The sequence below is a fragment of the Sycon ciliatum genome, chromosome 2 (genome assembly GCF_964019385.1).
Source record: "Sycon ciliatum chromosome 2, ocSycCili1.1, whole genome shotgun sequence".
NCBI classification, from domain to species: domain Eukaryota; kingdom Metazoa; phylum Porifera; class Calcarea; order Leucosolenida; family Sycettidae; genus Sycon; species Sycon ciliatum.
The window spans coordinates 19,994,910-20,011,567 of NC_088644.1; the positions used below are offsets into that span (position 1 = coordinate 19,994,910).

The 16,658-nt window shown below is 46.8% G+C and overlaps 1 protein-coding gene across 8 annotated transcripts in view; it reads left to right on the plus strand.

Moving 5' to 3' along the window:
• Positions 1-16,658, plus strand: part of LOC135809090 (mucin-17-like) — a 58,281-nt gene that overhangs the window by 38,125 nt on the left and 3,498 nt on the right. For 6 of the 8 annotated variants that reach the window (XM_065322352.1, XM_065322355.1, XM_065322357.1 and 3 more), the window contains 21 exons: positions 45-92; positions 277-417; positions 552-677; positions 821-868; positions 1,421-1,564; positions 1,728-1,850; positions 2,168-2,215; positions 2,411-2,551; positions 2,691-2,816; positions 2,968-3,015; positions 3,373-3,513; positions 3,677-3,799; positions 4,058-4,105; positions 4,298-4,438; positions 5,031-5,153; positions 5,443-5,496; positions 5,786-5,926; positions 6,426-6,548; positions 7,029-7,079; positions 7,358-7,501; positions 7,977-8,120. In XM_065322352.1, coding sequence (XP_065178424.1) covers positions 45-92; positions 277-417; positions 552-677; positions 821-868; positions 1,421-1,564; positions 1,728-1,850; positions 2,168-2,215; positions 2,411-2,551; positions 2,691-2,816; positions 2,968-3,015; positions 3,373-3,513; positions 3,677-3,799; positions 4,058-4,105; positions 4,298-4,438; positions 5,031-5,153; positions 5,443-5,496; positions 5,786-5,926; positions 6,426-6,548; positions 7,029-7,079; positions 7,358-7,501; positions 7,977-8,120 — 2,226 coding nt within the window. The remainder of the gene's footprint in view (positions 1-44; positions 93-276; positions 418-551; positions 678-820; positions 869-1,420; positions 1,565-1,727; positions 1,851-2,167; positions 2,216-2,410; positions 2,552-2,690; positions 2,817-2,967; positions 3,016-3,372; positions 3,514-3,676; positions 3,800-4,057; positions 4,106-4,297; positions 4,439-5,030; positions 5,154-5,442; positions 5,497-5,785; positions 5,927-6,425; positions 6,549-7,028; positions 7,080-7,357; positions 7,502-7,976; positions 8,121-16,658) is intronic. The other 2 variants (XM_065322360.1, XM_065322358.1) reach the window with 2 other exon arrangements.

Here is a 16,658-nt window from a genome sequence, read left to right on the forward strand (position 1 = left end):
TCAAACGTTTGACCATCTCTTTTGATGTATTTTCCACCATACAGGAGATACCACTGAACCAGCTACACCATCTCCCGGCGATGGTGCACCAGGTAAGTTACTGGAGTGCTGTTGTTAGTCCTGTTCTGGTTGTTGCTTGCTGTCCTCTTTTCTTCACATGCTTCTCCTTTTCATTTCTGATCTCATTCATTCATTTTACCTTCTCCGCACTTGATGTAGTTTTGTGTGAATCGTTTAGTAAGTCTGCGGAACGGTTTCTTGTGTTGTGGTACACAGTGTGGCCGGAACCATCGTTCAGTGTATCGTCAACCTATGTGGATTTGAACCTACCAGCCAGCAACCAGCCCTCTGCACGATATGAATTGTTCATCCAGCGTCCTGGAGAGCAGTCGTTTGCATTCTTTGGTTCTTATGATGGTAAGTGCCAGGCATGCAGCATTGGTATGGATAGTATGACACATGAGAATGATATGTCCTCTTCTATAACCAAATCTGTTCTTCACTGATCTCAACTATCCTGTACTATGTTCTGCTCTTCTAATGTTTTACAGCCTCTCCAAGTATCACAGTGCAGAGAGTGACTCCGTTGCAACCTGGTCAGACATACCAGTTCACTATACGATCAGTTGTGAATGGTGTACCATCACCAAACAGTGCTTCAATCACTGTCACCACAGGTAAGTTACTTTGGCCGATTATTTGATGCCATTGAGAATTTGAAGCATGCTCACATTGTATCCGATCTGTATTGCGTTTAGTTGTTGAGAGTGGCTCTCATTATCCACTCCTGTGTTCACTCCGATGTGCACTGTTTGTTCAGGTGATGGAACTGAACCATCGACATCATCTCCAGGGCTACTTGCGCCAGGTGAATTCACTAAAATTTAGCCTTGTCTGTGCAACCAATAGCAACACTGTGATTATACTTGTACTGTGCGCTTAGCCTGACTCGTGTTCAATAGAGTTTTCTTAGTCTGTGGTATGTGCTACTGTCCTTAGATTTACACAGTAGGCTAAGCCGTCTCTGTGCACAAAGTGCTCCTCCTTAGATTTAGCTGAGAATGTTACACGAGGTGTCAGTGTCTCTACACGTGGCGAGTGGCTTTGTCTTGCAGCTACAGAAGAACTTGGGTAATAAGAATTTTGTTTGTTAGTCAGTATGCAGACAGATGTTGCATGCAAGCAACACCGAGCCATAAATCATTGTATATCGAACCATGAGGTTCCTCTCGTGGCCAGGAGAGAGATTAAATTAAGTATGAAAAGTTTTGAGAACGAATGACTTTCCTCGCTGCATGTTGCTTGTGCTTGGTCTATGTTGCGTTATTCAACAAGTCTAGTGAGCACTTTTCATGTGCTGGATTACTCCTCTTGTGTCGTACGTCAACAATATTTGTTTCTTTTTTCCTTTTCTGTGCAGTGTGGCCACAACCAGCCTTTAGTGTATCATCAACGTATGTAGATTTGAACTTGCCAGCTGCCAGTCAGCCATCCTCCACAAGATACGTTATCTATGTTCAACGACCAGGGGAACAATCGTTTACTTTCTTCGGATCTTATCCAGGTAAGCACTTTAATATTTTTCCTTATCATCTATCTTGTAGCTAACTGTCTACCAAGCTGAACCCTGTAGTATGTGGACTTCTCTACCAATTGTTCCTGAAGCGTTGTCTTGGCTGTAGACTCATGGTCTGTCTTGTCATTGTTTTTTGTGGTGTTATTTGCAGCATCTCCGAGTATCAGTATCCAGAGGATTCCAATGTCTCCTGGTCAGACATATCAGTTTGTTATTCGCTCAGTTGTCAATGGAGTCAACTCACCCCAGAGTGTACCCATCTCTGTTACTGCCCGTGAGTATTTTGCTGTCACAGTTTCCTTCTGACATGCTCTGTACAGCACATCCTGGACCTAGACAGTATTGACTTGCTGGAGAATACACCTGTCGGTTTATGTTTGCTGTCTGCTTGCCTCTGCGCTCAATAAGTAATGTTGATCGTGTGCCATTCATTTAATAGGCAAGTGTAGATAATCAATCTAGACGAATCTATTTACACACTGCTGGGAACAGAATCGAGTAAGTTGTATGTTGTGACTCGGAGTTTCATGCTTAGTTTACCGTCCGACAACAATGAACCCCATCTCTTTTGATTTATTTTCTTCTATACAGGAGATACCACTGGACCAGGAACACAGTCTCCTGGTGATGGTGCACCAGGTACGTTATTTAAAAGTGTTTTTGTTGTTAATCCTGTTATGCTAGCTGTTCTCTCTTCTTCACCTGCTTCTCCCTTTCTGACTTCATTTGTTAGTTTTACATTCATTTTACCAGTAACCTTTTCCGCACTTCATATATTACGTAAATCAGTTACTAAGTCTGCGGAACTGTTTCTTGTGCCCTTTTTGTACACAGTGTGGCCGGAACCATCGTTCAGCGTATCGTCAACCTACGTGGATTTGAACCTACCAGCCAGCAACCAGCCCTCTGCACGATATGAATTGTTCATCCAGCGTCCTGGAGAGCAGTCGTTTGCATTCTTTGGTTCTTATGATGGTAAGTGCCAGACATGCAGCATTGCTCTGAGTAGCGTGAAATGTGAGAATGATGTCCTCTTCTATAAGCAACCTTTGTTCTGCACTGATCTCCGCCATCCTATATTTTAAAATTATTCTGCTCTTCTCCTTCCGTGCAGCCTCTCAAAGTGTCACAGTGCAGAGAGTGACTCCGCTGCAGCCTAGTCAGACATATCAGTTCAGTATACGATCAGTTGTGAATGGTGTACCATCACCAATCGGTGCCCCAATCACTGTTATTACCAGTAAGTTAATTTAACCAATTATTGGGTGCTGTTGAGAACTTTGAGTATGCTCATATTGCTCATTATGCTCATATTGACATACTGCCTGTATTTGTGTGCAGGTGTTGAGGGCAGCTCTCATTGTTCACTCTTGTGTGCACTGTTTGTTCAGGTGATGGAACTGAACCATCGACATCATCTCCAGGGCTACTTGCACCAGGTAAATTCCCTAAATTCCCTAAAATTTAGCCTTGTCTGTGCAACCAATAGCAATGCGTATTTAACCTGACTCGTGTGTACAAGCAACACAGAGTCATAAACCAGTTTATATTTATCCAGCAGCTTCCTCCCATGGCCTGAAGTACCTTAATGTCAAAATCACTCTACATACAACAGGAAAAGAGGAAAATTAGGTGCCAAAACGAATAGCGTACCTCTTTCCATGTTGTTTATGCTGGCTCTATTTCTGGCTCTATTTCTGGCTCTATTTCGCGTTATTTAGCGCTTTTCATGTGGTGGGTTGCTCCTTTTGTGTCGTATGTCAACAATATTTGTTTCTTTTTCCTTTTCTGTGCAGTGTGGCCACAACCAGCCTTTAGTGTATCATCAACGTATGTAGATCTGAACTTGCCAGCTGCCAGTCAGCCATCCTCACAATATGTGATCTATGTTCAGCGACCAGGAGAGCAATCGTTTACTTTCTTTGGATCTTATCCAGGTAAGCACTTTAATTTATTTCCATATTATCTATCTTTTAGCCAACTGTCTACCAAGCTGAACCCTGTAGAATATGGACTTCTCTACCAATTGTTCCTGAAGTGTTGTCTTGGCTGTAGTCTCATGGTCTGTCTTGTCATTGTATTTTGTGGTGTTATTTGCAGCATCTCCGAGTATCAGTGTTCAGAGAGTTCCAATGTCTCCTGGTCAGACATATCAGTTTGTTATTCGTTCAGTTGTCAATGGAGTCAACTCACCTCAGAGTGTACCCATCTCTGTTACTGCCAGTAAGATTGCGTCTAGCTCTATTTCTACCCGTGTGTGTGTGTGTGTGTGTGTGTGTGTGTGTGTGTGTGTGTGTGTGTCTGTGTGTGTTTGTGTGTGTTCGTGTGTGTGTGTGTGTGTTTGGCTATGAATTTGTGCATCTTGCTCACACTATCCTCCACAGAAGAGCAAGAAGCCATCTAGAAACTTGCAATTAGCATGGGTGTTCTTGATTCAAATGGGCTCTTTGCTGAATGTTGTGTGGTTATCTTTCTTTCTAGGGGATTCCGACGGTCCTTCAACAAAATCCCCATCTGCGCCAGCACCCGGTAGGTTTTATGCACCTAAGATGTCTTATTGTCCTGCGCAAATTCTCTCTCATTGTTTCTCTCATTCTCTTCTCCAGCTTATTGCACGTACCGTCCCATGTTTTCCAAGATTAACTAGTTTGAATTGTCCCTGGGGATTCCATAACGAATGTGTGTGAACATCCTGTACTGTGCTTGTTCTCAACCATACAGTTTGGCCACAGCCAGCCTTTAGTGCCTCTTCCACGTATGTAGAGTTGAATCTACCAGCGGCCAGCCAGCCCTCCACGCAGTACCTGATCTACATTCAACGTCCAGGAGAACAATCCTTTTCTTTCCTGGGGTCATATCCAGGTGAGCGGCAGCTCTTAATTTGGCATGGCTTGGCCTTCGTGTTTTCAAGGATACTTGCTGCTGTGGCGGGTTAATTGGCGTCTTTGCCTTGACTCTGGTATTGCCTGTCATACGTACAGTCATAGTTCGTAGCATACATGCATTACATTGCACTAGTGAGTGCATCCTCTGTGTACCTTACGCTATGTTGCATGCGATGCAATTGTTCTGGTACCGGCTTATTCACGCGGTCATCTTCCGACTCACCCATAATTCACTTCACAGGTGACATGGCTATAGGTCGTGATGTGATGGCTGCACCAATACAGATCTTATGTGTGCAATGATATCTATTTCATCACATGCGTGTTTTACTGCTACAGACCACTGTGGAATACTCCTATGCTCACTGTCTTGCTACTTTCTCTCTCTCTCTCTCTCTCTCTCTCTCTCTCTCTCTCTCTCTCTCTCTCTCTCTCTCTCTCTCTCTCTCTCTCTCTCTCTCTCTCTCTCTCTCTCTCTCTCTCTCTCTCTCTCTCTCTCTCTCTCTCTCTCTCTCTCTCTCTCTCTCTCTCTCTCTCTCTCTCTCTCTCTCTCTCTGTTGTGTTGCTAGGCTCTTCAAGTGGCTCTGTGCAACGGATTCCACTGTCGCCTGGTCAGACATATCAGTTTACTATCGAGTCGAGCGTCAATGGTGTCCCTTCAGCTCAAAGTGTTCCCATCACAGTTGTTACCAGTAAGATCATGTGTACCAGTTCTGATTTGTGGCTGCTCACCACATGGGTGTGTGTGTGTGTGTGTGTGTGTGTGAGGGAGGGGGGTATGTGTATGTATGTGTGGGAGGGGGTATGTATGCATGTGTTTGTGTCTACTCGCGAGTGTATGTATGCGCATAAGTATATCCAGGGAGTATATTTCTCCTTGCGCCGAAGTGTGAAAGGCATCAGAACAATGGTCAACGGAATAATGAATTGTCAGGTTGGTGAATAAATTTTCGTGCTAATCATTTTCTTGCGTGTCTCCAGGTGGTGGCACAGAACCATCCACGACTGCCCCTGCACCTGAAATTCCAGCACCAGGTATGCCATACCCTTGTTATTCTAAGATATCTTCGCCACTTTACTTATATGCTTGTTTGCAGCATGTTTTCATCACTTATTTCTTGGCTGTGATGGTGGGGGAGGGGGGAGGGGGGAGGGGGGGGGGGGGAGAGCTGGGTGTACATGACATTGTACATGTATATCTAAAGGTCTTGTGCACCGCATTCTGGGAGTGACTCGGCTTGTATCGTCGATAGGGTGCCATGATTGGAGTGATCTTCTAATTCAGGACTAGTTTCTCTTCCAATCCTACCACCGTCTTTTGCAGTATGGCCACAACCAGCCTTCAGCGTGTCTTCAACGTACGTGGATTTGAACCTCCCGGCTGCCAGCCAGGCTGCAACTCGCTATGAAGTATTCATACTCCGTCCCAACGAGCAGTCATACTCTTTCTTTGGTATCTTTGATGGTGAGTCCTAAGTCGTGCTGTCAGGCCACTTATGAAAGACACTGGCTCTCTGTTTGTAGAGCACTATTATCATATCTGCACTATTATCATATCTGCACTATTATCATATCTGGGCCATATCAGCCAGTTGTATCATGAGAATTACTTTCTTGCAGAAATTTGATCGGAGAACCGATTTGAATATGTTAACAGAACTTGGCACACTCACACATCCGCACGCACATGCACACACACACACACACACACACACACACACACACACACACACACACACACACACACACACACGCACGCACGCATGCGCGCGCGCACACACACACACACACTCTCTCTCTCTATTTCTCTCTCTGTCTCTCTTTCTTTCTTTCTCTCTCTCTTTCTCAACTTACCTAGTTTGAATGCAATATTTGCATGTTGGCATGGTTGCTGAAGAGGCAAAAGTAGCAAGGTTCTATTTATTCATCAGTTGAGGTCGTTCTATTTGTTTGTGCTTCTCCAGCATCTGCAAGTGGCTCAGTACAACGAATCCCACTGGCACCTGGGGAAACATACCAGTTTGTCATCCGATCCAGTGTGAATGGAGCTACATCATCGCAGAGTATTCCTATCACTGTAGTGGCAGGTAAGTTACACTTATAATATTTATTAAGAACATTCTGAAGTTCTAGAGGTATTGTGCATGAGTTCCGGTTGGGACCTCCGCCGGCGTTTTTGAAGTCGGTTTAGCAGCATGCAAGACTAATGTCATTATTTTTGTTTATAGTTATTCTTACGCGTTCCACAAGAAGGCAAGCCTCAACAAGTTGAACCGAAATTTTTTAGAGCTGAGCAACTTGCACCTTGCCTCATTTGTAAATATTCCAAACCGATTTTTTGCCTGATTTGGCAAATGGTCATCACCCCGTTTGTACATGCGTCCAGTCGCACGAATTGACACCAGCTGGTCTGAAGCCCCCTTATTACAGGACTAGCAAAACGTGCGCTTTCAAATCTAGCTTTGATCATACACACTGTTGCTTGTAAGACGTTGGTAAGCAGCCATCGCGGTGCGGACCGTACCCATATTATCTCTGTGTGTATTTGTGCTATTTTCTCGCAAAAGGTGATAGTATGGAGTCAACAATGCCACCTTCTCCCACTGTACCTGCACCAGGTAGGATTGTGTTGATTGCCCTTGCCCGTGGATATTCACAATTTCACTTCATGTATCTGTTGGCCTACAAGTATTGCTCCAAGCACCCCTGTCTTACTTCTGCAGTATGTGCCATTATTTTGTTCAGTGGTGTGGTGATCTTGACGTAGTGTTTGCTGCGATCCATGGTCAATGGCTTGCACTCTAGCTCACTCGCCCTCTCTATCTGATCCGTATTGCTGCTGCTGCTGCTACTGCTGCCCCGCCGCCGCCGCTGCTGCTTCTGCTGCTCTGAATAGTATGGCCCAAACCGGCGTATCGAGTTACCTCAAGCTATGTTGATCTCAACCTTCCACCATCATCAAGTCAGAGTTCAACGGAGTATGATTGTTATATCCTGCGACCTGGCCAGGCTGCCTTTGTGTTCTTGGCTACCTATCAAGGTATGTATTGTAGAATAATAATTATACCTACCTGTAAGTGAGTGTCTCACATGCTTTTTATCAGTATTTAGGCAGTAGTTATATTTTCGTATAGATTGGCCCAGTTCATCTCAGTGTAAACTCAATCCTCTCTGATCCGCTTATGTTGGGACTGGACGGTGTATGCAGCACACTACATGCATATACCATGTGACGCGTAGCTGCACAGAGCATTAGATGGTGCACACTTAGAGTATACATGTATCAGTAATCCTACTGCTGACTGAGCCCAGAAAGGTGCGCGGTAGATGTTTAGGTGATCGAATTATTTTGGGAGGGCCGGGTAAGAGAGAGTTGAATATACGCTATGTGTGTACTCGTATGTGCTTCCATTGTCCACGGGAGCTTTATCTGAAATGTAAGTACAGCGTGGTGACTGACTGCATCGTGTGATACCACATCACCTTCTTGCTTGCGCTGTTCTTCATGTCTTTAGCATCTGCAACCGAGATCACTGTTCAACGTGTTCCTCTGGAACCAGGACAGACGTATCGCTTCAGGCTGCGCTCACGCGTTGGTGGAGCTGTGTCTGCTGACAGTGTTCCCATCACGGTCAACACGGTATCAGTAGCTGATAAAGGTACAGTAACACTCAGTGTGCTAGCCCAGCCACCTCCATAGCGTGTCCCCGAGCATACCGGTACATTTTGACCATTCAGTGTGCTAGCCCAGCCAGACCCATAGCGCGTCCCCAAGCATACACATATCTTGACCTGTGTACAGTGGTGCATGTGCGCACTCTGCCTCTCAGTGTGCTAGCCCAGCCAGACCCATAGTGCGTCCCCAAGCATACACATATCTTGACCTGTGTACAGTGGTGCATGTGCGCACTCTGCCTAGTCTCAGTGTGCTAGCCCAGCCAGACCCATAGCGTGTCCCCGAGCATACATACAGTGCTGGAAACTGAAATCCGACGCCCTAGCGGTGCGTTCACTTTCTAGCGGTCTCTGTTTCGTAGTTTTACCATCCCGTGTTGGGTCTTTACGATGTGAGCGCACCGCTCAGGGGTCGGATTTCAGTTGCCAGCACTGTACATCTTGACCTGTGTACAGTGCCAGTGGTGCTTGGTGAAATCCAAGCCCTGGAACTGAGCACGTGTCTGTATTGCAGGGGCGGTTCGGGGGGGGGGGGGGGGGGGGTTCGGGGGGTTCGAACGAACCCCCCTGATTTTTTCCGACCATAGTTCAGGTTTGACCACTAACCCATGCTATGGCGCAGTCGGCCCAGGCCGGAGCGGTCCGCTAGCTATGCAGCTTGGTAGTACTAGTACATTGTTGTCTTGTACGTAGATCTACCATTGTACTGTAGTAGATACAAAGTACATTGTTGTCTTGTACGTAGATCTACCATTGTACTGTAGTAGATGTAGTGAGCTGGCCGGAATGTAATGATTACTGGAATGACAAGAGACTATAACATACAGCAGTGTGAATGTAGCACATCATGCAGGTGTGAGTACGACACATGCAGTGATGTGTAGAATGCAACATATGACAGCTAGGTGGTGTAAGAACAACGCAGTCACTATCACTACATCACTCCTTCTCCCAAACAAAAAGCCGGTGCCGGGGAAAGCAATAGAAGGAATTAAATAAAGAAGAAGAAGAGAGAACATAATATGAAGTTTTGAATTTCAAAGCACCCAATGGAGGAAGATAGGAACTCAACTTCAAAAAACACAAAAAGTTGTCAAGTTGAACTTTCAGAGTGAGTATGATGCATTGTTGCAATAATCTTTTAGGATAAACTGTCTGAGTAGAGCCGTGCCTTCTCAGTAAATTTGATATGCCGTCCGGAGCGAGTGACTGAACCATCGACGAATGAGCGCTTGCCGGAAGCAGCTGGAGTGTGTTCCTTCGAAGCAGGCTGGCTTTCACGTGCAGATGAAGGTTGAGAGAGTGGCATGTTGTGGCATGGCGAGCCCGGAGGCAGATCCACAGACGGTAGACATGCCGAAACAGCACCTGGCACTGTAGACTGACCAATCCGAGCAGACTGTCCAGTTCCGGTTCTATCTGGTTCTGGCACTGAAGGCTGACCGATCCGAGAAGCCGCCTGTGCTGGCGCTCGCTCAAGGTCCACCTCATGACGGCTGAAAGACGGGTTCGCTGACGACATGGGTGGAGAATCGTCCGGGCGATGCGGTGAAACAAACTCTCGTACATGCTGCCTATTCCTCAGTAGGTAGCGAGAGCCATCGGTCACTCCTACCTGACGGCCGAACTGGTTCACCACGGTCCATGACTGAGACTTGTCGCAGTACCCGTCCTGCACAGTGACTTTTGTGCCGGGCCGAAGCTCAGAAAGCATTCTCACGCCACGTCGGGAGTCGTGTTGTGCAGACATTTCAGCTTTTGCTTTCAGCTGGTGCTGGGGATTCACAACGGTGGGGTGCAGTTGTGCCGGGACTCTTGTACGCAGTGGTCGAGAGAACAAAGCTTCACTTGGTGATGTACCGAGCATTCTATGCCTCGAACATCGAATGTCAAACAACACTTGGTTAAGACGCCTCTGGAAAGGGAGATGTGGCTTAAGAGCAGACAGTCTCTCCCTTAACACTCGATGCAGACGCTCCACCATGCCATTCGAGCGGGCATACCTTGGGCTGGATCGTACATGTGTAATTGTAAGCCGGCTGAGAAATGAAGACATCTCCCCAGAGACAAACTGAGGGCCGTTGTCCGAAACTAAAGTCTCGGGAAGACCAAATGCAGAGAATACCTCATCAAGTTCATTGATGACGGAAGCTGAGGTTGTCGAGCGCATTATCTTCAGAATAGGGTACCTGGAGCCATAATCGACTATGGAGAGAATCGAGTACCCCTCAATGGATACGATGTCCACTGCCAGCTTTCTCCAGACGCCAACAACCTCAGTCGGTTGGAGCTCTTGCGCATTATTGGTACGTCTCCTCCAGCATTCAGAGCAGCGTTCCACGTATGTGCTTGCATCCTTAGTCATTCCTGGCCACCAGACTCTCTGGCGCAGGGTGTCTTGGAAGGCCTCTTGTCCAGGATGTCCTTCGTGTGCTAGGGTCATGATCGCTGTTCGTAAACCTTCAGGAATAACGAATCTGCCACCGAACATTAAGATGCCATCTACCACTGTCAGCTGATCACGGACGAGATAGTAGGGGTGCTCCGGTGGCAAAATGTCAAGCCACGAATCATACAGTACGCGTTGAATCACTTTGCTCACTACTGGATCATCTTGTGCAGCACAACGAATGTCTGCAATGCCTACTGGAGCGGCTTCCAAAACTAGGCCAACATACTCATGGAGAGAACGCGATTCGGCTGGAGAAGCATCAGTAGACGCTACCGGGGCTCTGGAAAGTGCATCAGTACAGAAGAGCTCCTTCCCTGGAACATGCTTGAGGGAGTAATCGTACGGCATGAGCGCGACTAACCAGCGCTGCAATCGAGGCGGCACATCGTCAAATGCCTTCTGCACAATCGGTATGAGAGGTTTGTGATCAGTGTACACCTGTACATGACGACCCAGAACATACTGGCGAAAACGGGTCAGTGCAAACACTATGCCGAGCATCTCGCGCTCCATCTGCGAATATCGGGACTCTGTGTCCGTGAGCGTGCGGCTGGCGCATGTAATGGGCAGCCATTGTCCAGCCTTGCTTTGCTGCCACAGAATAGCTCCCAGACCAGAAGGTGAGGCATCGGAGCTGATTGCTGTCGGTACGTTTACATCCGGCTGGAAATATGCAAGTGTTTGCAATGAAGAGACTACAGCTTGCTTAGCTGTGGAGAACGCTTTGAGAAGATCATCGTTCACAGTGAATGGTTCACGCTTCATCAGCTGGCGTAACGGCTCTGTGGCTTCAGTCAGGCGAGGAACAAACTTTCCTAAGTATGTGACCATACCCAAGAAGCGGTGTGCATCCGCTACAGTCTTTGGGGCGGCCATGTCGGCGATAGCGCTTAGCTTGCTGCTGTCCGGCTGAACTCCATCTCTGGTCAACGTGTGGCCCAGGTACTTGACCTGGTCTTTGCCGATGTGACACTTGGCCCAGTTCAGCTTGAGGTTTGCTGCCTTCAGGCGTTCCAAGACACTCGCCAGGCGAGCATCATGCTCAACTTGATTCCTTCCGAAAATCAATATGTCATCTATGTAGACAACAACACCCGGCAGGCCAACTAGAATATCCGACACCACTCGCTGAAAGATTTCGGGGGCGCATGAAATACCAAACGGCAGTCTCTTGAATCGATACGATCCACAGTGTGAAGCAAACGTTGTAAACGATCGCGATTCTTCCTCCAGTAACAGCTGGTGGAATCCCGATTCGGCATCCAACACTGAGAATACTTGTGCTCCTGCTAACTCGCTGGTTATTTCGTCTACCGTAGGGAGAGAATGGCGTTCTCTAATGATGGACTTATTCAGCTGTCTATAATCCACACATAACCGGAGTGTACCGTTAGACTTACGGACAGGCACAACAGGCGAGACCCAAGGCGATGCCTCCTTCACGGGCTCAATGATGTCAGCCTTAGCCAGGCGTGCCAACTCCTTTTCTATGTCGGCTTTGGCGCTAAATGGAGGGCGGCGAGCTGGTTGGGCTACCGGTCTAGCGCTCTTGTCCACAGTGATAGAAACTGGAGCAGTTTCAACAAGACGTGCTGTATCCGCCACGTGTGCATTCACAAGCAGTTCCAATTGTGAGATGACATCTTGTCCAAACAATACAGAACGCTTGCCAGCCGGTACAACGAAACATTCACAGAGAATGGTGTTGTCTCCTACAGCAATATCGACGTCCGCCATGCCAAGAGTCTTCACTTCGCCACCGTTGTATGCTCGAAGTATGCGGTCACTTGAGCGGGTAGGCTGCACCACATCATCCGTGAGAATGGTGCGTGTTGCTCCGGTGTCAAGCAATCCCTCACATGGCTTGCCATTCACCATCAGTGTCATGGTGAACTGGCCTCTGGCTGCCTTATCGCTGCACGCGAAAATAGAATCATACACCACTTGTGCAGTGTCACTGTCTTCCTCTGCATCTACTGCATTGGCTTTGTTAGGCTTGCGTGAGAGACAAACCGCTTCGAAATGGCCAACTTTCTTGCAGCTGTTGCAACGGACATGTGCTGCTGGGCAGAACTGCTTTCCATTGGCATGCATTCGACCACAGTACTTGCAGCCAGGACCTTTCGTCATTTTCCTCTTGAGCTGGTGCTTGGGTTCACTGCCTGACACAGCCGCTGTGGTCTCTGGCTTCACACATGCTGCTACACTAGGTCCTGGTTCACTGTTGTACAAGTTGGAGTCCAAAAGTGATGCTTCCATAGCAACTGCCTTCGAGAGAGCGTCCGCCAAAGTCAGCTTAGGCTCCTTCAATAGTTCGCGCCTCGAGTCTTGCGACCTCAATCCAGCAATTAACTGGTCGCGGACTTGAGTATTGACTACCGTGTCAACATCTGTCGATGCGAAACTACACAATTCCACTTTCTCCCTCAGCCGACTCATGAAGGTTGAAACCGATTCGTCCGGCAGCTGCCTAATCTGACGAAACTTGTGCCGCTCTGACGTCGCATTGATGGACGGTCGAAAATGGCAACGAAGTGACTCAGTGAGGGCTTTGTAAGTGTCTCCCGGGTTATCGTCAGTTGCATCGTCTGGAACGGGAACGACTAAACCTTTGACGATCCTCCTGACATTGAGACCGGCGAGATTCAAGAAGAGGCACTTCTTTTCTCCTGGGTCCGTCACTTGGCAGATCTTCATATAATCATCGACATCTTCTAGCCAGAGATTGAAGTCTGCGCCCGTATCTCCACCATAGCCAGGAGAAAATTCTTTCGGAGGTCGTCCCTTTGCCATAGCGTCAAGTTGCTTGAGCTGTTCACTGCGCCAGTGTAGTGAGCTGGCCGGAATGTAATGATTACTGGAATGACAAGAGACTATAACATACAGCAGTGTGAATGTAGCACATCATGCAGGTGTGAGTACGACACATGCAGTGATGTGTAGAATGCAACATATGACAGCTAGGTGGTGTAAGAACAACGCAGTCACTATCACTACAGTAGATACAAAGTAAAGTAGATCCGCACTGAAATTATACAGCTACATAGACCTACCGGTATGCGTTCGGTTCGGAGAAAGAGGCGCACTTGTTGAGCTGCTACGGAAACTTCGAAAGTAAGTTTCAAATACTGGTTTCTGAATGGTGCGGTGCCGTTGCGGCTCGTGCTTTTCGAGCTGTCTTAGAGTTCGTCCAAGCGTCTAAAAGAGGCAGGCTCAAGACCAGCTGCCCTTGAATTTTGGTGACACTCCAAAGAAAAGTGTAGCCACTAGTGTCGAAGGTAAAACACAGAGCGAGACTTTGAAAATCACGTTCAAGTAATTAGTTCAACCTCCCATCATCCAATTCATTGCATTCCCAACTCATCACAACCACGCGCTCTTCAGCCGAACCATACAGACACCAGCAAGGACACTTCCGTTGAGAGATAATATTGCTCCACGCCTCTAGACAGCTGTTTCGCTCCCTGTCGGAGCTCATCAGTAGAGGATGATAATGATGATAATGGAGGAATGATCATTCTTATACACCAGAAATGGCGCAAGTGCGCGCTTTCCACATATATCAATGGCATATGCAAGCTGCTAAAATGGTAAAGTGTGAGAACAGCGATAAATCCCATCATCCAATAATAACATTTTCCCCGAACTGGGGACAATGCAAATGAGTCAATGACTAAGACACGGAAGATGCAGGAAGCCTACCTTTTGGAACCTACTCTACATACTTCTGAAGTACCAGTATATTGGAATCAACATTGGGTGGCTCGGAGTACAATATGACGGACAATTATTATAGACGAGCTGCTGGAGAAAAGTACCAATCAGCTATTCTGCGGCAAAGACATTGAATGAAAAATTTTCCTTGTGGCGCGCATCTTCTATAATGTCACGCAAACGTGCACTTTTATACATGTAAATTATATGTCATCATTTCGTCAGTGTGAATAGGGTGGGAAAAAATTGAACCTCCTTGGAAAAATCCTGGATCCGCCCCTGGTATTGTTCTGCTGACCTCGTGGACAGCATGTGCACATCCCATGGTTGCTTATGAACGGGTCAACTTGTAAAAAAAAGGTGGCGCTCTGGGTTCGCGCAGGCCCGGCACTGCAATGCTCGTAACAATGCACTGCCTTGATGGAATTGGATGAAATTTTCTACAGTTGTTCAACACACGGGTCTGCTTTTGAGCCTTCCAAGTTCCAAGTTGAAAGATTGTTGGTCTGCGCTTCGTAGATGTGTTGGAGCTAGGTGTCAGGTCGTCGAATATCTCAATATCTTTGTTAGTGTTGTACCTTGTTGTCGCACTATCTGACTGTATCTCGTTACCTTGGTGGACTGTTAGTCATAACTAGTAACTGATGGGTCCATTTCTCTTTACATATTACGATTGGCTCAACATCTGAGTTTTTATTAAGGATATTATTTTGGAATATTTTGGAATGTACCAGAATTTACCAGATATGCCTCACCTTCAAAGCTTTATAACTCAGGGATGGGATGTCCAATTGACCTCAAATTGTTTCTACATGTTTCTGGACATTGTCCGATCATGATGGTATTCATACAGTGTGTGCGTGGTTGTGGCATGCACAATCTGTAAAGCTGAGATGCAAGGAACCGATTTCACCTAGCACCACGGGAAAGATGTGACCTGTGTCCTGTGTGTTAGGGTTGGTTCACATTTCGCCGGTACGCGCCGGGAGTCATCGGGAGTGGGCCTCTTGCAACCTCTCCCGGCACATTGCGATTATGTGAACCAGTGCAGTCGTAACAAAATCATTATGGTAAAATATCGCAAGAGACCGCCGGCAAAGTTGGACAGTGGCCAACTCTTGCGATCTGCCCCGGCGCCGATCACATACAATTTTGGCCAAAAGTGGTTTGTGAACCGTTCGCGCCGGTGATCGCCGGTGCCGGGAGCCAGACTTTGTCAAAATTTCAAACCAAGACTCATCCTAAATTTTCCTAAATAATTGAAGCAGATGAGGTCCGTTCGCCATTCTTGTAGTCGTTTCAAGGTGGCAAATTAAATCAGCATACCAACCCGTCCTTCCAGGATGATCTGCTTGACTGTTGTGCAACTTATGCGACAAATACAATTGAAATAAATGAAAAATACGAAGGATACATAGACAAGTTCGTGTGACTTCATCAACGCTTGCACGCATAATTTCGACACCACCGCTTACTAGACTGCAATAAGAGGTGTAGAAGTAGTTTCATGGTCTCCAGTAAAAGGTAGCACCGAGTGGCCATCACCGAAAGACCTTGAACTACTGAAGAAACAAAGAATTGAAGCTTCAATTGGCAAACCTGTCGTAGCATTTGGGCACATTCTGTACTACTTTTGTAGTAGATTTGGTACTCGAACCGTATGCGCAACGGATCGGGAGCTGGCTCACCGCTGATGTCTTGCGATGTCTTGCGGCGCCGATTTTGCTTATGTGAACCAACCCTTAGGTGAATGTGTCGATATGCCATGGGCGTTTGTATTTAGCGCTTTCGGGTGTTATTATTTATTTTTCTTATTTTCGCACTAAATTATTATTTTTTGGCTAATACGTTTAGTGTGCATCATTAAAAATATATATATATTATTATATACCCAATGCTGTAGACAGCAAGCTGTTTCGGCCATAAAGGCCTCATCAGTACAGCTACGAGCTAAATAGGCCGAGCTACCAGCCATGGTGCAAAGGAGGCACCACAGACATTAAGGTAGCTCGTCGCTCTAGCGCCAGAGTGCTCAAACTACAAAATGTAGCGGGCATTGTGCGATGCAGCAGCACTAGAGCAGCCTACTGAGAGTGCTCAACAAGGCGAAAGCCGAGGAGCGTGATACCCAATGCTGTAGACGGCAAGCTGTTTCGGCCATAAATGCCTCATCAGTACAGCTACGAGCTACCAGCCATGGTGCAAAGGAGGCACCACAGACATTAAGATATATATATATATATAACTTGGAGATCCTTTGTGTCTGAGTGTATATATATATATATATATATATGCCATGGGCTGGTTGTTATTGTAGATAAGTGACCTGGCCTGCTGCCAATAGACTGTTGGCTGC